Here is a 25,567-nt window from a genome sequence, read left to right on the forward strand (position 1 = left end):
CTGCCGGCTTCCTCACTGCCACTGCTCCTGCCCTGCTGTTAGTCCTGGCTCTTTGGTAGATCGCCTCCTTCCCTTCCCTGGACTCCAGAAGAATAGAGCAGGAGTGCTGTGGCTTCAAACACTGTCTGCAACCTCACCCCAATGCCTGTCCTGTCCCGAAGGCAGGAGGATGTGCTGGGGACCCATCTGTCCTCTGTGGAGCCTGTCTTAGCTCTGGCAGCCATAACAAACCCCAGGCACTGGGTGGCTTTGCCACATTTATTTTCTCACAGCCCTGGAGGCCAAAAGTCCCAGGTCAAGGTGCCAGCAGGGTCAGTTTCTGGTGAGGCCTCTCCTCCTACCTCGCAAATGGCCACCTTCTCTCTGTGTCCTCACACGGCCTCTTGTGTGTGTGAATGGGGAGGGGCAGAAAGCAAGAGCAAGCTCTCTGATTTCTTCTGATAGGGGCACTAATCCCATCTTGAGGGCCCCGCCCTCAAGACCTCCCAAAGGCCCCACCTCCAGATACCACCACAGTGGGGCACGGGCTTCAGTGTAGGAATTCTGGGGCGCACGTTCAGTCCATAGGGGAGCTTGTGCGAGTGATGCCCTGCAGGTCTGTCTGTCCTTTGGGCCATCAGTGTCATCTCCTTGAGGGCCTGTTTTGTGGCAGGCACCGGGCTGGGCCCACATGAGGGCTGTTAGCTCTGAGAAGGCTCTGACACTGCCACAGGGGTCTGCCATGCTGCTGAATTGAGACGGGCCAGGGAAGAAAGGAGGCCGCTTAGAATCAACGCCGTGGAATGCTTTGATTCACGAGTCACCCACCCGCCCATTCATTCTTTTATTCACTCTATGATGTTCCCGGCCACCTTGAGGACCACGGGGACCAGGGGATGGATGCATAGTATGTGAGTCCTCTCCCTAGAGAGAGCCAAGGAGCCTGTGAGCACTCCGGGGGCTAGAGGAGTGGATGGTCATGCAGGGGCTTCGCTGGGGCCAGGGCCCGCACCACCCACAGGAGCCACACCTGGGGCCTTGTCTTTGCCCTGGACACAGCCCTGCCTGGGGTCTCCCCACTGGGCACATGTGGGGGTGCGCTGGGCAACAGGCATCTGACCGGAGTGGGCTCTCTGGGGAAGGCCTGTCCTTGGAAAGCCCCACCAACAGAAATCCTCCCCAGAGCTCACAACTAAAAGGGGAAGATTCAGCAGCATGGGCCTTTCCTGGGTTATGTACTGCTCTTTATCCCTGGCCTGCACTTCCGGGGAAGTGTCAGCAGACAGTGTCGGCGTAGCGTGGCACATGCTGTGATGGGAAGGAGTGTGGAGACAGCCTGCTGTCCTGTTGTCAGTTGTCTGAAATCAGGAGCCCTCATGTAGTCTTCCTGTGGGTGCTGGCCCTCCTGCCGCAGCCTACCTGGGCTCTGTGCCCGGTGCTGGCAGCACCCTCCGGGATGTGCCAGGCCAGGGAGGGAGCAGGAAGGCTCGAGAGCAGCAGTGTCAGTCCCCAGGCCCCACTCAGCCCCAGTACCTGCCTGCCCGCCTTCCACCAGCCCCTTTAACCACCCAGTGGTTCCTCTGTGTGTGAGTTGCTTGGGTGTTCCCAGACGGAAGCACAAGTGCAGTCATTAGTGTGATTAGATCGGCCTAACTCAGAACCGGGCAGCCTGGGAGGAGGGAGCCACTTCTGCGAGTCACTCGAGGCCCTGAGGGCCGGGGCTGTGGAATTCCACAGACCTGGGACCGATTCTGGTGCCGTGTGTTGCCATTTGTGCGACTTTGGCAAATTACCCAGCCACCCAGAGTATCACATTTGTGATTGGAGACATTAGCGGCTTCTGTGAAGGATGAGGGGTCACTGCCAGGGTTGCCTGGGTGGACTGTTGGATGAGCTGTCGGAACCAGCTGCCCTAGAGCCTGCCAGGTACTTGCTGAAGGGGATGGGGGTTCTGGATCCAGGTGTACCCCTCTCCGGATGCCCCTGATGGGCCTCGGGACTCTCAGCCCTCAAGTTTGGGGTCAGCACGCTCAGGGGAAGCTATAAATCACCCCTCATCCTAGCCATCTGGCTCCAGGATATTTGTACGGGCGCCCCTCCCTCTACTCCCCAGCAGGCTGTCTGGGTCCACTGCCGGCAAGGTGTGCCACCACGTCCCATGTACTCAGAGACCCCAGTGGACTCTTGTGTGCAGACAGGGCGTGTTAGCATTACAGGGACTTGCCCTCTGGGGTGGACACTGTCCAACCAGATAGGCAGAGGTTGGGGGACAAGCTTCTCACAGATTCCAGGGGTACCCAGGAAAGCCAAGTACAGCAGGGGTAGAAAATAGCACTGTGCATGGCTGGCTTTAGATAGGGCAGCAGGTGCTTCTGATCGGGAGTCCTCATCTGCATCCCAGCCCACCCACTCACTGCCTCTGAATCTCCCAGCCCCAGACTCAACCAAAACCAGGACCATTTCTGCTAAACCGCTCTGTCTTCATTTTATGTTCATAGAACTATTTGGGTTTTTGTTTTGTTTTCGAGCCAGTGTGAGGGTACTCATTTGCTCCACAGTGGAATCTGTCATTTTTTTTTTTTAAGCTGTAACTTAGCCAAAAGCTCAAAGCACCCCTGAAGCCACCCATGATTTTGCAGAGGAAGACAGTGGCGCTTAAGCAGGGTGGGGGCCCAGCCTCGGCTCACACAGAAGTGCTGAGCAGGCACTCCAGCCCCTGCCTGACTCCAGAGCTGCTCGTGTTTTTCCTGTCCTTTATTCTTGTCAGAAGGCTGAGGAGATGTTCACTGCCCCCCAATGCTCCCAGCACAGACACACACTTTTTGTTTTTCCCATGTGGCCTGGATTTCCACGTCTGTCCTGCCCAGCTGAGCTCCAGGCACGTAGGGCCGGCGCTCCGTGACAGCTGACACAAGGGGTGGCAGCTGGGGAGGCAGCCAGCTGTCCAGGGCCCATTTTCCCTGCTCAGCAGCCCCAGCCGTCTGGTGGCTCCTTCCTGGGGCCCTGCGGGCTGAGGGATTAGCCATGACCCTGGCACCAGCAGCTGGATCGACTAGGCCTAGGGCCCACCCCTCTGTGCTTAGAGCAGACCCTGTGCAGAGCCTGTGCTGGCCGGGGCTGAGAGCGTTTTGGCAGCTGCCTCCCTGCACTCCCTACCCCAGCTCCTAGCAGATCCTCCTGTCAGGGACCTTTTTCCCCAGAGGAGTCGGGGACCAGGAGCACAAAGGCCTGTTGTTTGCGGAGTGTCACGTGGCTCCGTGTGTAGGGGTGCGGCTGGGTGCTGTGCAGACCCAGTTCCATCCCGGGCTCGCTCACTGTCCAGCAGTCACTGAACCTATCAGCGCCTCATCGTCCTCATCTGTGAAAGGTTGTATGCTCACCTCAGATGCGCATTGTGAGGGAGACACTAGGTAACTGGTGTACGTGCTCAGAACAGGGCCTGGCCTGTCACAACTGCTTGACAAGAGGCAGCCGTTGTCATCATACAGGCTTTGACTCAAGGCCTCCTGACTCCTGCGCCTGAGTCATCTGCTTCCTTCCTCCTCCTCCCGGGTCTTTGTGGAGGATCCTTTAGGATGTCAGAGGGTTGAGCGGCACAGAACCTCAGGGGTCCCCTTCCCTGGACCACAGTGCGACGAGTGGCTCCACACTCTCAGAAGTTGTGCAGTGCACAGCCAGCTTGATCTCACATGGCAGGCCCGGTGGAGGGAGGATCTCCAACCCTGCAGCAGAAGGGATGCATCCCCAGGTGTTCTTCACAAGTCCCACTCCACTCACCCTAGCTCGAGGCTCCTCTTGGGGAGTCCTCATGCCATGGGACCAGGGATGGGCCTTGGTGGGGGTGCTCTGGACAGGTGACACACCTGTGTGTTGGAGGCTGAGAGGGTGGTGGATTCTGACAGAGCCTTTGACCCCTCGTCTTCCCAGATGGCTATCGTGTTCAACCAGGAGGGCCTGAACGCCATCCAGCCACCCTGCGTGGTCCAGAATTTCATCAACCACAACGCCGTCCTGTACAAGGTGTTCGTGGTTGGCGAGTCCTACACCGTGGTCCAGAGGCCCTCACTCAAGAACTTCTCTGCAGGCACATCAGGTAACCACTCCTCTCGTCATCTGGGGCTGAGCGAGACTCAGGGGCCCAGCTGGGATGTGGCAGCAGCTCTCTGTCCTTCAGCACTGCCCCCACCACCCTGTGTTCTTGGTGGGATGGAGAGGTGCTCTAAAGGTGGAAAGAGTTGTGTACGGTGGATAAAGAGGTCTTGGGGAACTAGTAAAATGTCCGTGTTCGCTGGGTCATTGTAGGGGGCCCCACCCACCTGAACCACCGTAGACTCCAGGACGCATCCAGAAGTGTTCTGTCCCCAGGACGCTTCCTGGGGACCCACACAATAATGATACTCACGGAGGAACACACTGGGACAGGTGTGGCCAGCATGGTGTGGATTGGCCTTCCAGGGAAGCGAGGGCAGGTGCTGCCTGCTGTCTCCCGCTGAGCCGTCTTTACCTTGGGTCTCATTTTCCCCGGGGGAGCCTGAGACAGAGTTGCAGCGTAGCTGCCAGAGTGAATCAGGCTCTGTGAGAAGCAGCAGCTGCCGGGTTACAGGTCTTCTTAGGTGCAGGACTCCTACCCTGCCAGTGAGCGGGTTTTGAGTCAGTGGACGGTGGTCTAGGGGTCCCGCGGGTGTCACGTAGGGTGTTCTCTGCATGGTGCTGTTGTCGCTGGGCCTGAGAAGCAGCCTCCCAGGGAGCAGCCTGTGGACCCCGCTCTGCTGAGGGGCCTTCCTTCCGCCAGCTGCTCACCACCCTCTCCAGCCTCAGCCATTTTAAAAACGGACACTGAGTTAAAGATTTGCTGGCAGTGGAGCTGCTCGAAAGAATGTTCTAGTGGCTTCTGAAGGCATCTCTAAGGCACGTTCTGGAAACCTTTAGAACAGTGGCAGTGTCTTGGGATAAGTAGCTTTCCAGGAGGACGCTTTGGAGAACACTCACTGCCCCGCTGTGGCTTGTTCAAATCAGCCGCACATTTCTTTCAGCAAGGGGAACCCACATCATCAGAAGCATTCAGACGCTGGCCGTTTTACCTCCACCTGAGCAAACAGATGTGTCCTCTTGGCATCCCTCCTCCAGGGACTGCCTGTGGCCATCCACACCTCCTGGCTGGTGTGCCGCCCGGCATGGAGGGGCTGCAGTGCTGCGGTCGCCCTCTCAGCCCTTCTTCCCCTAGATGCCTCTTCTCTTTCCATGGACACATACAGAGCATGGATACTTTGGAAACGTGCAGGTGTTCATTTTCCTCCTGAGGGCAGGCGGCCTTCCTAGCTGGGCATGTGGCTCCCGGACTCAAGGCTGTATTTTCAGGGTTTGCGACATCCTGGTCCCAGCCCCTGTCCACTGGGTGGGAGCCAAATGCTGGAAGCGTACTTTTATATGTGGCTATATACCACCAAGTGATATTCCTCAAAGTTATGGGCTGGAAGAGGCTGACATTTTTTAAAATGCTGTTTATTCCCTAATTTAAGAAAATAATAATGTTTAAGACTATGGAAAATATATTAACAGGAGTTATATTTTATATCAACTCCTTTCTGTTTTTACCCAAGTCACTCCATCTCTAAAAGAAATTTACTGTCAGATCTCCTTTCTTATCCACACAGAAGTGTGGTTGTGTTTTTCTGGGTTTTTTTTGTTGTTGTTGTTTTCTCCTTTTTCCTCCTGTTTGCAAAATGCTGGGCCAGTTTCCGTCTCGATGCTAGGAACCATTAACAGCAGAGTGCGGGCTCCTGTCCTGTATCTGTGAGGACAAGGACTCCTTGCCTGTGCGTCTTCTTGTGTGGCCATTTCTAGGTTGCCAGTTTGCCATAAAATGCAGACCAGGAGACCAGACGTGGTGGCTCATGCCTGTAGTCCCAGTTCTTTGAAGAGACCAAGGTGGGAAGATTGCTTGAGGCCGGGAATTTGAGACCAGCCTGGGCAACATAGTGAAACTCCATCTCTACAAAAAAAAAAAATTAAAAACTTACCTGGGCCTGGTGGTGTGCACCTACAGTCCCAGCTACTAAGGAGGCTGAGGCAGGAGGATCGCTTGGTCCCAGGAGTTTAAGGTTGCAGTGAGCTGTGGTCATGCCACTGCACTCCAGCCTGGGTGACAGTTAAGACCTTGTCTCTTAAAAAAAAAAAAAAAAAAGCAGACGAAGCCCAAATAGTAGAGAAACACACAGAGCTAAAAAGGAGAAATGTTTATTCTGTGCACGTGAACTAAGTAACTGTTAGTGTGTCTCTCCATCCCCCAAGCTGATTCTGTGTCCCCATCTCTAGGGCACTGTGCCAGGGAGCTAACGTGGGTTCTATGGTTTCTACGTGTATGTTCTCTTTCTGGATAAGAAGTGTAATGCAACAGCAGCCTTTTAAGCTGGACCAGTTGGAAAAGGGGTTTGGGACTCTGGCCTCTTTCCGCCCCCCACCCCAGCTTTCCAGTTTCCTTTGCCCAGTGACAGGTCCCCCAGCTTCCCATGGCCACGCAGGGATGGGGCCTCCTTGAGTGGGATTTTTCTGGACCTGGGATAGAGACAAGGACACAAGTCTTCACTTGACAACTGCCAGTCTCCTTTGCCTGTCAGCTGCACTTTTGTTTTTTTACGTGTTGACATCTCAAATCAAGTGTGCCTTATAGCCAGTGGCATCCGTGCAGAGGCTTTCGCTGAAGCTGAAGTCAGGTTGTGGCTTGTGCCATCCACCAGGAACATTTTGTGTTCTCTGCCCGTGGTTCCCATTCATGGAGAGATTGTTTCCCTCCCTCCACCCTGTGCCAGGGTAGAGATGAGCAGCTTCCTTTGCTCTCCCTTGCTATAGAGTGGGTTTATTTCTTGCTCATCTTTATTTACCCTGAGGACGCGGCGCAGGCTCCCAGCTTTATGCAGGTTCCCTCCATTATTCTCTCCAGCTTGAGCCTTGTTTCTGAGCCATGTATGAGTGGTACCTCTCACCACGTAGAGTGGGAGGCAGCAAACTTTTTTTTTGCAAAAGGCCAAATTATAAACATTTCCAGCTATATGAGATTCCATCCCAATTATTTAATGCTGCCGTTGTAGTGCAAAAGCAGCTGTAGATATGCAAATGAGTGGCACGGCTGTGTTCCAGTGAAACTTTATTTACAAGTGCAGGTGGCCGGGCTTACAGTCTGTAGTCTGCTGAGCTCCTCTCCAGAGCCTCTTAATAGTCAGTGATACAGCATTTATCAAACCTACCATGTGCCCAGCCCTGCGTGAGCTGCTGGGGATCCAGTCAGGGACTAGACAGGCATCCAGCTTCCTGCCCTCATGAGCTTGTATTCTGGTGGGAGAAACTGCACACAAGGAGAGAAATAATAAAAGGGTCAACTGTGGCCTGAGATGAGGGGTTCTTAGGGGAAGAGAATGTGTCCTGGGATACCACTGGGTGAGGGGAGCCACTTGGAAGGGCAGCTCAGGTGGTCCCTCTGCAGAGATGATACTCATGGTAACTGGAAGATGACTTGGGTCACCATCTGTAGCACTGGGACACATTCTCCCCATCTCCTTCGCCTCCCGAGAGAGAGGAGATGAAGCAAATAAGGCTAAAAGCAGTGTGGTCCAGCTCATGGCTATACTGCTGAGTTGCTGGGATGTTTGGGGGCTAATCTTATCATTTATTATTCTTTTAAACCTATTTTTTAAATCCATAAGTTGAGAAGAAAACACACACATTCTTCCTTTCATTGCCCTCCCTCCCTGTAGAACATTGGTGGTAGTTGTCCACTGGTGCTGTTGGGCTAGTCCAGGAATAGACTGCACGGGGCACCCAAAATCCAGGGTGCTCTTGTGAGTGAGGGCTTGCCACTACAAGCTGGGAGCACCGCCCTGGTCTGGTGTGTTAGAGGAACCGACAGTCTTGGAGCTGGCCACCAGGTCTCCTTCCCTGATGCCTTCTCACTTGCCTCAGCTTTCCATCGTCTCTTGGGTGACTGGCAGCCATGGGAGGCTGCTCCCATTCCCTCCGACCCCTACTCAGACCGCACGTAGAGAGGAACTGAGCCCAAACCGTCTCTCACTGCCCTGCCAAATGGTCTTATGGCCAGAGCTCCCAGGTCAGAATTAGCCAGAAGGGCCAGGTGCGGTGGCTCATGCCTATATCCCCAGCACTTTGGGAGGCTGAGGCAGGTAGATCACCTGAGGTCAGGAGTTCAAGACCAGCCTGACCAACATGGCAAAACCCTGTCTCTACTGAAAATACAAAAAATTAGCCAGGCATGGTGGCGGGTGCCTGTAATCCCAGCTACTCAGGAGGCTGAGGCAGGATAATCGCTTGAACATAGGAGGCGGAGGTTGCAGTGAGCCGAGATCGGGCCACAGCACTCCAGCCTGGGCGACAGAGTGAGACTCCGTCTCAAAAAAATAAAAAGAAAAACAGAATTAGCCAGGAGGAGAAAACAGCCCCTTTTGAAATGTCCTGTACTCCAGCTCTTCCTGCCAGAGAAGCTGTTGAGTTGCATGATCTGTCCAGGTGAGCAGACACTGGCCGGCCCCTCTGAGTGCCCAGCTCTGGCCCTTCCTGGCACCCACTCAGCACCCACGTATTCTCCTTGCGGCTCCTGCAGACTTCCCAGCCTCCCTGATCTTTGCTGTGTCTACCTGTGCTTGGTGGCCCTTCCTCCCCCTGGGCCTTCTCCGCCACTCAGCAACTGCTATTCAGGATCTACAGGGAAATAGGTGGGAAGGTGCCCTGAGCTCAGGGGGCGGAGCCAGGCTGGGCTACAGGATGAGAAGGTGGGCAGTGTTCCCCTCCCAGCTGCTCCAGCCTGCTCCAGCCTCAAGCCCATGGGGCTTATGCCATCCCCACAGACTCCCTCTTCTTGGCTGTCAGTGCCTTGGGAGTAGAGATCCTGGGGGCCACATGACACATGTCCTGCGGGGTGTTTATTTTCCCCAGGCTCCTCCCCAGGACCATCTTTCATGCCCCCCATCTGGACTGGCTCTGGTCAGAGCGGCAGGAGGACTGTCGGGCACATCAGGGCGGCCAGGGGCCTCTGTGCCCCACTAGCGGGAAGGACGCCAGGTACATCTCAGCGCCTGCCTGCTTGGCTTCCACCCGAATCACTCCCTCATGCATGATTGTTGCGGCGCTGTAGAGTCCTGGAGCTGATGGGGTCATTGGCAGCCAGAGCAGGTGCCCCATTGGCATGGCCCCTGGCATGCAGTGGCCCTCAGCCAGTGCCCTCCTGTCCTCGCACATAGGTGCCTGGATGCCAGGGGTGTGCATTGCATCCTGGGGGTGGGAGCCACAATGCCTCACCCTGCAAGGACTCAAGGAGGGGCTGCTGGGGCTGGCGGCCCAGGACGGTCCCGTGCCAGCCTTGGGGGAAGTCGTGGGATGGTGACAGACAGCCTTTTCCAGAACTCGGCCTGAGGCTCATGGTTCTGCAATTCTTGCATTCACGTGCCAATGCTTCCCAGTGCGTATGTGCGTGTTTCTGACCAACCGACCTGACATTTCCCCCAAGTGACTTTGGCTTACTCCCCAAAGACATTTCTACTGTGGGATCTACTTGCACTTTCAGTATTCTTTGGATTGGTCTGCCTCTGCGGGTCCCCAGTGGGCCTGTGCGGGCCGGGTGTTGTGGGAGGCAGGCGGGAGCCAGACGTGTGGGGTGAGGGTATTTCAGACTCTCTGTGCCAGCTTCCAGTGCCAAAGAGAAATTGTGCTGTGTGCTTTCTTGGATGGATCCTGTGGAAGCCTACATTCTCTGATTTCCTATTTTTTTCCCTAAGTCACTAAGAACCACCAGAACCCTTTGTATTTTAAGTGCTCACGTGCCAGTGCCAGCCTGTCCCTATGTCTCTAGCATGTTCCCCAAAAGAGAGTCCCGTGGGCTGGGGAGTGGGCTGGGAGCACTGGCCTAAATAATACCAAGAGACTGCTTTACCGTGGGCCCTCTCTGGCTGTGATATTCAGGTGTTTAGCTGTCCCACCCAGCCCTTTCCCCCCAGTTCCCTGTATAGTGACAGGGCACTTTGGGAACAGGGCCTCAGGGAAAACCAGATGTGATGCTGTGAGACGGTAGCAGAGGTCGGCTCATTACATCGGTCACTTTCATGTGGGAGGAGAAGGTGAACCGGAGGCCCTGATGGGGCACACGTCCGTGCCCAGGGCTGGTGCCCAGCTCGTGTGTTGTGTGCCCGGGGTGGTGCTGCCCCCTGGTGTCGGGTGGCGGCAGTGCGGTCCCTGCATTGAGGGTCTAACGCCGGCTCCTTCCTGTCGCTTTTTCAGACCGTGAGTCCATCTTCTTCAACAGCCACAACGTGTCAAAGCCGGAGTCGTCATCGGTCCTCACGGAGGTGGGTCCCTCCGCTGGGTTGGCCTGGCCTGAAACTGCCCTCCCCTGGGCCTAGGTGTGGGCTGCTGTGGCCATGGGGTCCTTGGCCGAGCTCTCCAGCAGGGTAGGGTGGGAAGGACCTTTGCCTCTGTGCCAGGGGCCCCAGGAGGTTCCAGAGACCCCTGTTCCTCTGCTTGCTTCGAGCCTTCGTGCTAGCAGCCATTGCAGCCCGGCCCAGCACAGGGAGAGGTGAGGGGCACACTGGGGTGCGGGGACAGACCACTCACTGCAAGTTGCCCACACAGAAGGTGTGCTGACCCTTCTCCCAGCATGAGGAATTGGAAGAACTGCTCTCTAATCTGCCTTGCTCCTGATTTTTAAAAAGGCTGTGGAGGCAGCACCATCTCAGTCCTTTGTCCTGCAGTGGTCCTGAGGCTGGCAGGAGTGTCACCCCTGCCCCCAGCACTGTGGGTAATGGGCGTCCTGGCTGTTCAGTGAGTGTCGCTGTGGCCAGTGTCAGCCCAGGTGCCCTGCAGTCCAGGTCGCAGTCAGGTCTCATGGCATCAGAGAGGCTCAGTGACCTTTTCACGTTCACAAAGCTGTTCACACGGTGCAAGGCTGGGGTTTGACCCCAGATCTGTCTGACTCCAAAGTTGGATCTTCCAGGAATTTAGGACTTCTGACCTCACCAGTGATTCCTGAGCACCTGACCCCAAAGAATTTAGGAAAGGCTACCCTCTGCTGTTTGCCCGAAGTCCAGAGAGCCAGTGGCCACTTCCCTAAACTCAGAGCCCTCTGCCAGGGAGCCCGCTGTTCTGAGGATGCATGTGTCCTGCTCTTCCTGGGGGGCTTTGCTGGTGTCCTCCTTCCTGTCCTGGGCTGGCCTCTCCAACGAACCAGCCTCCACTCCAGTGGCAGTGCTCGCGTCCCTGGGGGGGGCTGCCCCAGAACCCAGATGGCCTGTCTGTCTTTTGTGTCAGGGTCCTCTGAGGAGCCAGCAGTGTGCCGAGGATTAGACAGAGCACAGGCGTGGGCAGGACCTGGAGGGAACATCGCCATCCTTCAGGGTGTTGACACATGTCCCCTGGGAACATGTCAGGCTTTGGGGACAGATTTAAACAGAGCCTCAGTGCCTGGCTGAGAATATTATAAGATGTTCTGTGCAAGAGACGGCTTTCTTCTAAGCTTCAGAATCCCAGGGCTTCTTCCCTGCATGGCTTTGCTCTGGGGGCCTCGGCAGCCCATGTGATGGAGGGGAGTTGACGTTTGCAGACTGAATGTCCTCTCATGGGCAGGGCCAGCAGCCATGATGGCAGAGGGACCCACCAGAAGTCACTGTCTTGGATTATCACTTGTTGACCTCAGCCTCAATCTCCTCATCTGTAAAACGGGAAGGGGTCGGCCTAGAGACACTGCAGGGCCTTTCCCTTCACCTCTGAGGTCTGCAGTCACCTCCTCCTTCCCTCAGCGCATGGCTGCTAGTCAGGAATCTGCCAGGACTGATGACTTCCAAAAATAGAAAAGGGAAATGCGGTCAGCACCACCTTTTCCACTGGGACATCAGCCCCTCCTAGACGCCCGCGGGCTGGCCTCACACAGCCAGCTCTGTTCCCAGGTGCAGAACACGCTCGCTGCTCATCCACCTGCCCCTGCCCACCTGGGGCTCCTCCAGTCCTGCCTTGGCCTCCCTGGGAGTCTGGCGCAGGAAGCCCTCCTCCGGCCTTAAAGCACCCCCTCTCTTCCCTGTGGGATGCCCCTGAGGATGGGCCCAGCCCCACCTAACTTGCAGGGCCCCACACACCTTTTGCTTTTCGAAATTCAGTCTAGGGTATTAGTTAAGGGCACAGACTCTGACGGGACTGCCTGGGGTCCAGCCCAAGCTAAGGCGAGTCGCGTCACCTCTCTGAGCCTTGGTTTCTTCTTCCTGCCTCGGAAGGGTTCCGGAGTCCAGGGAGTTCCTGGGTGAGAAGCACCCACCACAGTTGCCAGGTGTGCAGTACGGGCACGGTCTCGGCGGCTGGGTGCCGAGGCCCACTGGAGACCCATGAACGCCTTCCTAGTTCCTCTGTCACCTCCTTGCTTTCCAGAACGTCATCGGATCACTTGCGTTGAGGGCCCCAGGCATCTTGTCCTAGGATGGCTATTTGGTTTTGGATAACCAGACAACTTCGGAAGGATTTCTGAGATTCCACAACCAAGCCAAGAGCACTTTTGTAAATGGCGTGCCATGGGGCGTGTGGCAGTGCAGCAGCCAAGCTCCCTTGCTGCCTGGCCTGTGCTGTGAGCCTGAGGCAGCAGCTCCTCCTGTGGGCACCACAATCTCACAGCAAGATGTTTTTATTACGCCATTTACTGGGGCAAGAAAACAAGGCCCAGAGGGTTCTGTTATGGCTTAGGGTACACAGTGGAGAGTGGGCAGCTCCAAGGTGTCCACCAGGGTCTCTCTGACTCAGTGAGGGCCTTGGGCTGCCGGGCGAGTGGCTGAGCTGCCCCACTAGGCTTAGCCTCTGGCCCCCACTGGCAAGAGTGACCCAGGAGGCTCAGAAAAGCTAAGTGGCTGGGTGTGGTGGCTCATGCCTTTAATCCCAACACTTTGCGAGGCCAAGGTGGGCAGATCGCTTGAGCCCAGGAGTTTGAGACCAGTCTGGGAAACGTGGTGAGACCTTTAATCCCTACCAAAACAAAATACAAAAATTAGCAGGGCGTAGTGTTGCTTGCCTGTAGTTTCAGCTACTTGGGAGGCTGAGGTGGGAGGATCATTTGAGCCCGGAAGGTCGAGGCTGCGGTGAGTTGTGATCTCGCCATTGCACTGTAGCCTGGGCAACAGAGCAAGGCCCTGTCTCAAAAGACAAAAAAAAAAGAAAAGTGCTAAGGGATGAGTGTCTCTTACAGCCAGGCCACTCCTGCCCCCTAGAAAGTATTTCTTCCAGATAAGACACCAAGGCCTTGAGGTTGTGAGCAGGGGGGCCCTTCGTGTCCTGCAAAGTCGGGGTGGGAGATGTGCTGGTGTAGGCCTCAGAGCGTAGGTGATACCTGGGCGTGGGTCCATCGGAGCATGGGTGGCGCCCGGGCGTGGGTCCCTTGGAGCATAGGTGATACCCGGGCATGGCATGGGCAGCCCCTGGGCATGGGTCCCTTGGAGCATGGGCAGCGCCCAGGCGTGGGTCCGTCGGAGCGTGGGCGGCGCCCGGGCGTGGGTCCCTCGGAGCTTGGGTGGCGCCCGGGCGTGCGTCCCTTGGAGCGTGGGTGATGCCCGGGCGTGGGTCCCTCGGAGCGTGGGTGATACCTGGGCGTGGGTCCGTCGGAGCTTGGGTGGCAGCCGGGTGTGGGTTCCTGCTCAGCGCTTCCCTCCCTGGAAGTTCCCAGTGGTTACTTCAGCCTCTTGTGCTTGGGTAAGGGCCATTTTTCTTGGTGACCAGGGCTCTGTCCCCAGCCCTGTCGATTTGCTTTCACTTTTTTTTTTAATTCAGGTGCACCTGGCACAGTGGCTCACACCTGTAATCCCAGCATTTTGGGGGGCCAAGGAGGGAGGATTACTTGAGGCCAGGAGTTTGAGGCCAGCCTGGGCAAGATAGTGAGACCCTGTCCTTACAAAAAACAAAATTAGCCAGGCATGGTGGCACACACCTGTAGTCCCAGCTCCTCCAGAGGCTGAGGCCCAGGAGTTCAAGGCTGCAGTGAGCCGTGATTGCACCACTACACTCCAGCCTGGGTGACAGAGTGAAACATTGTCTCTAAATAAAATAAAATTGAGGTAAATTCACATACATAAGATTAACCATTTTAAAGCGAATAATTCAGTGGCAATTAGTACATTCACAGTGTTGTCCAATCACCACCTCTGTCTGGTTCCAAAACATTTTCATCACTGAGAAGAAAACCCTGGGCCCACTGGCACTCACTCCCCATTTCCCCCACCTCTTGTTACTGGCAGCCACTGAGCTCGTTGCAGTCTCTGTGGCGTTGCCTGTTCTAGATGTTCCATAGAAATGGAATCACAGTATATGAGCTTTTGTATCAGGTTCCTGCAGTCAGCATGATGTGTTCAGGGTTCCTCCACGTTGTGGCATATGTCAGAAGTTCATTCCTTTTTATGGCTGTACAGTATTCCGTCGTATGGATAGACCAGTTTTTGTAGCCGTTCATCTGTGGATGCACGCTGGGGTATGAATAACACCACGATGAGCGTGGGTGGACAGCATCCGTTTGAGTACACGTTCTCAGCTCTGGGGTGTGTACCCCAGAGCAGAACTGCCAGGTCAGATGGTTATTCCATGTCCAGCTTTTGAACCCAGCTTCACTTTTGTCTTTCATGGATCAGCCACTCCCTTCCCCTTTGGCCCCTAAGCCCACAACCCCCAAAACTTCAGTATTTATTGAGCACCTAGTGTGAGCCCTCCCTTGGCTGATTTAGAGGAGACGGGATGCAGTTCCTGCCCTGGAATTCAGATGAATCTCCTCCCAGCCGGGCACATACTGTCCCCACCTTATCAAAATAAGTCTGAGATGGAGGCCTTGTTGCTTCCTTTTACAGAAGAGCAAACCTGAGACAGAGAGGCCAAGTACCGTTTCCTAAGTCCACAGAGCTAGGAGTTCAGTTAGATTTGGAACCCACGTCTCTCTGACTCCAGAATCCTTCCCAATGCAGTGCCCCACTTCCTTGGAGGCCCTGGCTGGGGGCAGGCTGAGCCCATGGCAGTGTGCGCCTGTCCCAGGCCAGCTGTGACATGCACAGGACATGAGTGGCAGAGGGGAGTACCGGGCTGGGAGGGAGAACAGAGCAGGGTGGTCTGACCAGCACATGGAAGCTTTGAGAAAAGCTGAGCTTGGACCCCAGGAGGCAGGCAGGAGCAGCAGAGCAGCCTCTCTGGGGAGCCTGCATTGTTTGGGGTGTGAGTTCATTTGGAAACAGCATTTTTTGGGAAGGAAGACTGGCCTGCTGGGCCCCAGGGCCCTCGCCCTCACCCTCACCTCCTTGGGGGTCTCTGTGATGGTGGGCAAGTGGGGGTCTGGTCAGAACTCCTCACTTCTGCCCGGCTCTGCGCCCCAGCTGCTCCTAGCCATGTCCTGCAGCTGCTGGCCTCTGCACCTTTGCCTCCCCTGTGTCCTCTCTGGGGCCTCTCTCCTTCTCCCACCCCTCCCAGGGGCCCACATCCTCTTGCCTTCAAGTTCCGGCTTTGGTGCTCTGCACCATAATGTCTTCCTGGGTCCCTGACACACTCTCCATCTCCTTCCTCCCCGTTAAAAGGCTTTGGTTTTAGAGGCTAAAAAATATGGATCGAAATTCTGCTCTGTGCTTTTGAGCTGTGTGACTTTGGACCAGCCCCAACCCTCTCTGAGCTCCAGTTTCCCTGTGTGTAACGTGCAGTGCTGGCATTGGCCTTCCAGGCTGTGATGAGCCCACAGGAGGTAATGAGCCTCACACACCTGGTGCCTGGCGGTCCTCTGAGGGCAGGACCTGGCCAGTGGCCACCCCGTGCTCACCACAGTAGGTCTGTCTGGTTTCCTGGCCCGAAGCATGCCAGGGCCTCGTGGCAGCTGGTGTGGGGGTCTGTCTGTGTGGTGCGGCATCGCAGCTCCTTGGCCCATGGCCTGACTTCCTTGTGTATGTCGGCAGCTGGACAAGATCGAGGGCGTGTTCGAGCGGCCGAGCGACGAGGTCATCCGGGAGCTCTCCCGGGCCCTGCGGCAGGCACTGGGCGTGTCACTCTTCGGCATCGACATCATCATCAACAACCAGACAGGGCAGCACGCTGTCATTGACATCAATGCCTTCCCAGGTGAGTGGCGGCCAGGCCACCTCCACTGACCGGCCTCCAGAGACTGTCCTCAGGTGACAGGCAGACAAGGCAGGGTGACCAAGGCCGGAAAGCCAGCTTTCTCCCTCACCACGGGGTCTGGGGAGGTGCAGCCCCGAGAAGCCTCAGCCTCACCCAAGCGATGGGCTTACGGGGTGTGCGAGGAGGGAGGGAGAGCCGCACGTCCACCTGGCGAACATCAGGCACAGTGGCTGCAGCACGCATGTCCCTCACCTCCTCTCTCCACGTGCGTCATTGGTGGATCAGCCCCTCCCCCAGGCCCTCCTCGATTTAAGGAGCAGGAAGGACCTTGAAGGGATTACAGCCCCCTGCAGTTTACATGTTGGGAAACTGAGGCCCTAGAGAGGAGGAAACTGTTCAGGCCCCACAGCACATTGGTGGCAGGCCAGAGACTCCCCGGCTCACGTTGCCTCCACCACCCTGAACTGCAGCGCCGGGCACAGGCCTGGGGAGGAGCCCTGGGCTATGGGGTCTGTTCCCTGCTGCCAGCTGGGCCCTAGGAACCCACTGGCATTGAACCAGGCTCTGCCATGTGCCCCTCAGCTCTCAGTGAGGGGCCCTATGGGGACCGCAGGAGCAGAGCCCCAGCACAGGGCATGAGGAACGATGGCGTGACATCACAGCACACAGTCACCAGGCTGCATGCCTCGCCCCGGGGACACCAAGGCTCAGTGGCTTGTTCACCTCCCGCAGCAGCTCAGAGACAGAGCCGCGCTTCTGTGCCCGCCATTCCCCAGATGGGGGTCCCCCGTTCCTTTCTCCATCCTGACCCTTGTAAAGCACCTGCTGTGGAGGTGAAGCCAGCCTTGCTAGCTGCTGAGGTGCAAAAACGTTCAGGAAATGCTTCCCGCCTTCAGAGACTGTGCCTGGCAGGTGGGGACTCGGGGGTGTTTATCATGGGGGTGAGGCAGGACCTTGGCCTCACGCACTGGCTGGGCACTTTCTGTGTGTGTCACCTCTGCTCGTCTGAGAGCATGCGCAGACGCAGTCAGCAGCACAGGCCCCAGCAAGGAAGCCAAGGCTCAGAGGAGTGTGCTGGCTCCTGTCATTCAGTTGGTGTTTACCCAGGGCTGCTGTCGCCCAGGGCTGCTGTCACCCAGGGCTGCTGTGTGTCCCAGCTGGTCCAGATGCTGATGCAGCGTGAGCTCCACTGCCACGCCCTGCCTAGGGAGAGCTCACCCCTGTCTGGAGGAGGCAGAGGACAGAGCAGGAGGTTGGGGGGCTCCTCTGTGAGGTGGTGACACTGGAGCAGAGGGGCAGGTCCCAGGAGAGGCACCGTGGAGCCCTGTGGCTACAGCAGGTGCAGCTGCGGGGCAGGAAGGGTGAAGGACAGAGTCCGGGGAGCCGCGTGTGGTGAGCTGAGGACGTTGGAGCTCACCCTGGGAGTTGGGGAGCAGCCACCATGAGATCTGTGCTTGTGAACTGAAGGGTAGACCCGTGGGATGATCATGTTTTTCTCCATTGCCTCTGGGTGCAGTGGGGAGGAAACCATGGGTTTAGCTGGAGCTGGGGTTTCATGGGGTTTTGCTGTGCAGGTGTGAGGGAACCAGGGCGCAAGGGACATTCAGGATAATGCAAGGGACGTTCAGGATAAGGAAGCGTGGGATCTAAACCATGGAGCATGTTTTCAGTGGCAGAATGAAAAGGGGACAACATCAGTGGCTGGAGGGCCAGGGGGGCACAGGGAGGCCTGTTAGAAGACAAGTTCTAGAAGCAGGGAGGAGACAGGAGAGGGTGGGAAGCTTTGCACCTGAGCAAGGCCAGTGCCTCCCAACACAAAATGTGTGGATGGTTGCGATCTGTGGGTGCAGACAAGGGATGGCCTTGTGAGCCAGTATGGGGCACTGTGAGCCAGTGTGGATAGGGAGGGTTCTTCCAGAGAAGCCAAGAGAAGGGCCACCCAGATGGGGTGGGACTATGGCTGAGCCTGGCAGAGACTGGTGAAGGGAGCCTGGTACTGAGGAGAGGCCCAGGGCTCTGGCAGGGCAGAGCTGGTTCGCCGGGAGATAGCTCAGTGTGCCCACCTTACCATAGAGCACCCTTTTGGGGCCAAGCAGAGCGGCAGGCCTGTTCTCCCGTACCCACAGGAGGCACCTTGGGCCATGGGTGTCCAGCAGCATGTGGGTGGGAGAGGCCTGGGAGAGGGGCCAGCACACTGGCTCTGGAGAAATAACCGCAACAGCCGTGTGTGCTGATGACACTGTGAGCCAGGCCTGCCCCGACGCCTCACTTCGTCCTCACGAGGCGATGTGCAAAGGGCCGCTGGGATCTCTGTGTTGCTGATAAGAATGTGAGACTGGGGGTTGAGTGGCTTGTCCAAAGTCACGTGGTGAAGCCGGATGGGGCCCAGACCATCAGCCCCAGCCTTTCCACCTCTCAGCTCCAGCCATGAGTTCGAACCTTGCCTCTGCCTTTACAGTCTGTGATGGCACAAGCCACCTAACGTTTCAGTCTCAGTGTTCACCGCAGTGGGAACCAGTTTCCCGTCTTGAAGACGAGGAGATGGCTTTTGCACAGTGCTGGTATGGAGCTGGTACCCTGCCCTGCGGGTTCATGCCTCAGTCCGCTCCCCGAGCTCCTGTTTATCCTCAGGCCTCCGTGGAGGCAGCTGTCTCTGTACCACCACAGAAAGCGGCTTCCCTGCCTGGGCCCCTGGGCCTTGTCTGGGGATGATGGAGGAGGTTGCTGGGGAACGGCTCCCTGTTCCCTGGCACTGACCTGATGGTGGAGCTCCTCCACTGCATCTCTCCCTAGGCACCCAACAGCCATGCCCGTGCCCGGGACACCTACCCTGCCCTCCAGCCCTAGCCCAGGGCCGACGGACACCCCGGGTCCTATGGTGGGGGACCTGGCACCATGTGGTATTCAAGGCACACACAGGGCCAAGGGCGTCCTTCAGATCCCATTCTCCCTCTTAGGAGCCGCCCTGAACCTCAGTGTCCTCCTCTGTAAAACGGGCTGCAGGGATGCAGTGAGCTGAGGACTGTGGCACCCACAGCCCAGTGGCTGCTACTTCCCGAGTGCTGTGAATGCCATGGATGTCATCACTGCCCTCCCCGTGGTGGTGAACGGTCACGCCTCCTCATCTGTAAAATGGGGACAGCATTATGAAGATTAGGCAAGAGGACGTTGCGGGACGCTCGCACAGTGCCAGCTCGGGAGGCACTGCTTGCCAGCCAGAATAGCCATCTTTATGTCCACCGTGGGCACCCCTGCATCCCCTCTCAGACTTGGGCTTCCTCAAACCACAGCAGTTGTTTGCTGAATAAATAAGGGCATGGGCAGATTTAGCAGTCTCATCTTCCAGGCCCTTGGGCACTGTAAGAGGTGGCACAGGGTGCCCCCATCTGAACCTTCATTCCCACCCTGGTGGGGCTGATGGTTGTAAATGTTGTCCCAGAGGACAGCCCAGGGTTTTTGAAAACTCCCGCCCCTCCAAGTTGGCTCAGGCAGGTGGGGCGCTCGCCCTGTGTGAGTGTCTTTTGGAGCAGTTTGCTGGGAGCCAGCAGAATCCTCCCCTGAGATCCGAAACCTGCTTGGTGGCTCCCAAGGGCTCTGCCAATGTTCGCAACTGTGTTAGGAAGCACTTGCCCCGGGCAGGTACCACGGTTTCTGTTCTATTCCCCTCTGTTAAGGGGAGCATGTGATGCTGCACCGTGGAGCTTGTCTCAGGCCTGGGTCTTGCTAGTGATGCCCAGCGTTTCTGTCCCTTGGCTGCGATCCTCAGAGAATGGGACACGGGGCCTCCCTGCAGGTATTTTGTGGTGAGAAGGAAGCAGACTCAGTTGGGGCGACAGCTGCTTTGTGAAGCAGACACCACTCACATCCCAGCCTCTCTCAGTGGTGCCACAGCAGCCTCCACCTGGGCGGCAGGCGTTCTCTTCTCAGTTTGCAGACAGGGAAGCTGAGGCTCAGGGTGGACACGGTCTCCGGGACTCAGCCTGAGGCCAGACTCAGCTGGGCCTCACAGAGAGGAGGGGTGTTTATTACTCCAAGTGTGTGGAGCTGGCTTTGGTGCTGCTACCTCTAGCCACGCCAACATCCCCTGCACACGTACTGGCTTTTACCATGCAAGGGGGTGGGTGGGTGAGACAGTGGAGCTGTGCCCGAGATGAACAGGGACAAGCAGGTTTCCTCCTCAGCTCAGGTTCTTCAGCTTCTCACACCCTGGCACCAGCTGAAGGTTGAGGAGCTTGCACCTGGTTGGGCGTCCAAGCTCGGTGACTCCCCTCAGCCCCCCTTATCTGCTGAGCCGCATGTTTTCTCTGTAGATGGGACGCTGATAGCACGCCCTGCCTCATCCCGGGAGCCCATGGGTTCTGCCGCCTCCTCCTCCTCCTCCTCCTCTCTGCATGATGCGTGCCCCTGGCTCACGCCCCTTGTGCTCCCTCTCTCCTACCCCCAGGCTACGAGGGCGTGAGCGAGTTCTTCACAGACCTCCTGAACCACATCGCCACTGTCCTGCAGGGCCAGAGCACAGCCACAGCAGCCACAGGGGACGTGGCCCCGCTGAGGCACAGCAAGCTTCTGGCCGAGCCGGCGGGCGGCCTGGTGGGTGAGCGGACATGCAGCGCCAGCCCTGGCTGCTGCGGCAGCATGATGGGCCAGGACGCGCCCTGGAAGGCCGAGGCCGACACTGGCGGCACCGCCAAGCTGCCGCACCAGAGACTTGGCTGCAACGCCGGCGTGTCACCCAGCTTCCAGCAGCACTGCGTGGCCTCCCTGGCCACCAAGGCCTCCTCCCAGTAGCCACGGAGCCAGGACCCAGAGGGGCGGCGCAGGGCGCAGAGCACACCCGCTGGGCCAGCAGCTCCCAATGGCGATGCTACTACTAAGAATCCCCAGTGATCTGATTCTTCTGTTTTTTAATTTTTAACCTGATTTTCTGATGTCATGATCTAAATGAGGGGTGGGGGGGATGGAAGAGAGTACCAGGTGGTCCAGCGTTGGGGAGTGGAGCCGTCCGCCTGCTCTCTACTGTGCAGACCTCCTCACTGAGTTTACACACGCTTGTGTTTGCAACACTAGGTCTGGATGGGAGGTGGGGGGTGTGCGTGTGGCTGCCATGCCAGTGTCTGTGCACATCCCCGTCTGTTGGTCTCCATGGCCGCTGTGGACCAGGCCCCTGGGGACCCTGGGGGGAAGCCTGCCCATGTCGGGCTGTGGGTGGCTGATCAGGGCTGTGGGAGGCTGATCAGGGCTGTGGGAGGCTGATCAGTGCGCGTGAGAGTGGCTTCCCTTCTCCCTGACTCCCCACTCCCTGACCTACCCCTTCCTTGTTTTTCCTCCTACTGGTCTCCACCAAGGCTTTGTAAGCCCCAACCCTGCCTGATGTGCAGCTAACCCCTCCCTCCCCACAGCCAGAGGAGGCCACAGACCCCTCAGGGGAGTTCCGCGCTGGGGTCTGGGCTGTGCTCCCTCACTAAAGGGAAGGAAAGGAAGCTGGGTGTCCTCCGGGTCCCCCAACACACGTCCCACTTAGCCCTGCACAGCGGTCTCCTACCCCCAAGCCAGCACTGCCTCTCCCTGGAGCCCGGGAAGGAGGCTGCCTGGCTAGAGCCCCGAGCTGATGGTGCCTGTGCTGAAGATTTGTGCTGTGATTTGGGCAAATAATTCCAGGTCTTTGGGCCTCCACCCCCTCGTCTCTAGTGGACATTTGAGACCAGAGAGCACCACAGGGCTGGCTTTGTGCCCTAACCCCCGGGATGCAGCCTGCCTTTCCATAAAGTCACCTAGGTGAGGACACACGGAGGAGCCTCGGCATGACACCATGGAGATTGGGGCCCTCTTCCCAGTGGGTTCACTCCTTTTCACACCTGCTGGGTCCCTCCTCACCCAGCAGGCCCGGTCCACCTCTCATCGCAAGCCCCAAGCACTGAGCCAGCAGGTGCCAGGGAGCCACCCGCCCCCCCATTGCTTCTGCACACCTCAGACTCACCCCATCACCTTGGCAGCGAAGCACTGGCTCGCCGGTCTGACCCCTGACCAGGCAGCCCCCTCTACAGAGAAAAGAGTTAGGGAGAAGCCTCCGCAGTCCCTGGAAGATGTGGAGCGCTGGGTGAGAGGCATCAGCCCCCCAAGTATGTTTTTGTGTCTTAAGATACCAGTTTACTTTGAAAAAGTGAAAAAGGCTTCCGGGCTGTCCTCTGCCCAGTGAGACGGAGGACACTAGAGAAAGTGCTGAGTGTCCCGAGAGAGGCCCCCGAGCCGGTGCATGGAGGTCCTTCGGCCTGGCTCAGCTGGGCTGCGGGGTGCCCCCTTTGAGGAGGGAGGCACAGGGCTTGGGCGAGGGGCAGAAGCCATCAGAACTGCCCAGCTTTTTTGGAAACCGAGGACCCAACAACTAACCACGTTTACACGACTTGAGTGTTGAACCCCAATTAATGTCTGTACGTCACCTTTCCTAGTTCTGACCCTGAGCCCCGGGGAAGCAGGAAAGCGTGGCCGGCCTCTTGCACTGCTTTGTCTCCAAAATAAACTACTGAAATCAAACCGCATTTCACACGTGTTTACACATGTTGCTCAAGTTTGTTATGTCATACTCCCAGTCCTTAAAAGACGTTTAATAAAACAGCTTTACCTTTTAAAAATAAAATTTCAATCCCAGTCTGCCTCAGGTACGGGTGGGGGTGAGCAGCGTGACTCCCGGCTGTGTTCCTGTACCGTTTGTGGCCTCCGGGGTCATGCGCATCCAGGGCCCAGATACCGAGCAACTGCTGTGTGCTGTCATGGCGGCGTCCGTAGGCCTCCCTGGCGGGGCGGGGGCGGGGCTGTGGGTGTGCAGGGCAGCTGCATTTTCCAAGAGTGGAAATGGAGGATGGAGACTTGCTTCCTAAATGCCTGGGAGCTACATGGGAGGTAGGGAGGGGCCAGCCGCACCCGGGGCTGGGGGGCCGGTGGACTCCGCCCAGTGAAGCCAAGGGAGTGTCGGCAAGGAGAGGCCTGGACAGCCACGCGGGACCCGCACCTGGGAGCGGCGGAGATGGAGCCCAGTTCGCTAAACGTTCACTAGGTGCACGCTGACCGTCTTTGGTCCCAGGACAGTGTCCATAGAGTGGTCTCCCCTTCGGTGGCATTGTCCCTGGCCTTGGAGTTTCTGCCTCAGGGAAAGACCCACTAAAACCACCTGGGCCCTGGCGGCCTCCTCTTCTCCAGAGCATGGCGGCGCTGCCTCCTGAGCAGAGTACCTGAGAGCGTCTGGGTCCAAGGAAGGGACCCGCTTAGCAAAGGTGGTTGTGTGGTGCTGTGCAGGCACGGCGCCTGCAGTTGGCCCCGCCAGCATCGGGGTGGCTTAGGGCTCTGGTTCCTAAGCTTCTGCTTCTGAGTTGATCAGCACGTTGGCTCTGCAGCCCTGCAGCGCCTGTCTTGATGGTGGTCCACGGATGTGCTGAAGGGCTCCAGGAGCAAGGGGCCGGACCACACTTTGGCTGAGTCCTTGAGTAGTTTCAGAGGGTCACCTGCACAGTCTGCATTGAGCACCCTGGGGCTGAGGCCTTGGGTCAAGTTCTGCCTGACAGTGCTTTGATTATATGGTGATGTGATTCTGCAAACATAATCCCCCAACGGAGTGCCAGCTGCTGGGTGTCCCCACCCCAAGAGCCAAGGGGAGGCCACCCTGGAACTGGTGCTTTGCTCTTGGTGTCATGGAGGTGTCTGGGTCCACACGTGGTGGGTGGGCTGGGCCTGCAGTCACCCAGCATGGCCGGCGGGATTGGACCCAGCTGCAACCTGGCAGGTTCCATGGGGCTTCCTGTGCCTGGGCCTGCCTATGTCTCATGCTTGTCAATAAAGGAGAAAGCAACCTGGGAAAAACATTCCTCTCTGTACCCAGCGGACTGCCAAGTGTGCTTTATAGAAGGCTGGAAGACCGACCCAAGTAGGAAACTGTCACATGTTTGAGCCAACTGAGCAAAGCAGCTGTTGCCTGCCAGACAGCCACCCCAAGACCAAGGGAGCCAGACTGTCGTTTGTCCTTCTAGCCTGGAAGACCAGTTCTTGGCTCTTGGGCACTCACATTGGCCGCTAGCCGCTACCACTGAATGGCTTCACTGATGTCCCTGGGGTCTGTATCTGCCCTCTTCTATTCCCTAGAAACTCTGGCCGGGCATGGCGGCTCACGCCTGTCATCCCAGCACTTAGGGAGGGCGAGGCAGGTGGATCACAAGGTCAAGAGATCGACACCATCCTGGCCAACATGGTGAAACCCCATCTCTACTAAAAATACAAAAATTAGCTGGACATGGTGGTGGGCGCCTGTAGTCCCAGCTACTTGGGAGGCTGAGGCAGGAGAATTGCTTGAACTCGGGAGGCATAGGTTGCAGTGAGCCGAGATCGTGCCACTGCACTCCAGCCTGGCAACAGAGCAACACTCCTCCAAAAAAAACAAAAAAAAACAACTCTGATCATTCACCCGGTGGGATCCCCGGCAGCTCCTTCTCCTTCCCAAGCTGTGGCTCATGGGCCATTGGATTCAGAGACCTTGAGCTGGGTGCTGGCTGCCCTAAAGGAGCAGGACCCCTCCAGCCTGGTGACCGGGAGGCAGAGAGGTGCAGCCGTCCTTGACAAAGGCCCAGCCTCTGCTGCCTCAGGCCAGCCTGGCCACACCCCAATGCCACAATCATCTGTCCCGCCCAGGCATAAGCCTGACTCAGGTGATACAGGCGAGGCTTCTCCCATGGGTCCTCCCTTTGTGAGAAAGGGTCTGTGCTGTGTCCCTTCTCTCTGCACAGCCATTGTCAGCGTGGTTTGGAGTGAGTGAGCCTCCCACACTGCTGAGGGGAGAGCTGGTGAGCATGACCCCATGGCCTCCTGCTGGTTGGGGTCTTCTTCCTTCTGATTCTCACCGGCAGGAGCACCCAGACCCCCCCGCCCTTTTCAGAAATGATTGCATTTTCCCTTCAAGAGTCATCTGTGACCTGGCGGTGTGGAGGGACTGTCCCCTCCCACAGCCTCGCCGACCCCCTTCCTCCAGGGCTGTGTGGAATCACCTCTTGGAAGCTCACTCTGAAAAGCCACTCACAGGGATTTCACCAGGATGTTGCTGTTCGTGCCGACACCTGGGCTTTGTGACAAATGCTGTTTGCTTCAAGCTGTTCACAAGCAACTTCACCAGAATCCCAAGCTGGTTCGTACTTAATTTGTGTACATACATATGCATAATATACATGACCATGTATGAGATACAGACACCATGGCTTCTGTCCATTGGCTCATTCGCCTGGTGGCATGTTCACTCCATGAGGTTATGACACTGTGGGTGGCTTTGGGATGGGTGGTTTCAGGGACAAGGTGTCCCTGTGATCTCTGTATTTGCTAACTAGTCTTGTTTTGATTTCTAACGGTCTAGTGGAGTACAGTTAATGTTGTGTTTATTTCTGTAACTGTAGGGGTGGAGTGTAAACCTAACTTTTGGAAACGTGAGGAAATAATAGCTCCAGCCATT

At 57.2% G+C, this 25,567-nt stretch overlaps 1 protein-coding gene across 2 annotated transcripts in view; it reads left to right on the forward strand.

The window, feature by feature from the left end:
* The window catches only part of ITPK1 (inositol-tetrakisphosphate 1-kinase), a 182,485-nt gene extending 156,918 nt beyond the window's left edge, over positions 1-25,567 (forward strand). Inside the window, exons 8-11 of one of the 2 annotated variants that reach the window (XM_030802367.1) lie at positions 3,907-4,072; positions 10,261-10,328; positions 15,924-16,086; positions 23,957-25,567. In XM_030802367.1, coding sequence (XP_030658227.1) covers positions 3,907-4,072; positions 10,261-10,328; positions 15,924-16,086; positions 23,957-24,024 — 465 coding nt within the window. In that variant the 3' untranslated portion in view covers positions 24,025-25,567. Of the gene's footprint in view, positions 1-3,906; positions 4,073-10,260; positions 10,329-15,923; positions 16,087-20,530; positions 22,721-23,956 lie in introns of those variants that run through there. The other variant, XM_030802366.1, reaches the window with a different exon arrangement.

This window comes from Nomascus leucogenys, chromosome 22a (genome assembly GCF_006542625.1).
Source record: "Nomascus leucogenys isolate Asia chromosome 22a, Asia_NLE_v1, whole genome shotgun sequence".
NCBI lineage: Eukaryota > Metazoa > Chordata > Mammalia > Primates > Hylobatidae > Nomascus > Nomascus leucogenys.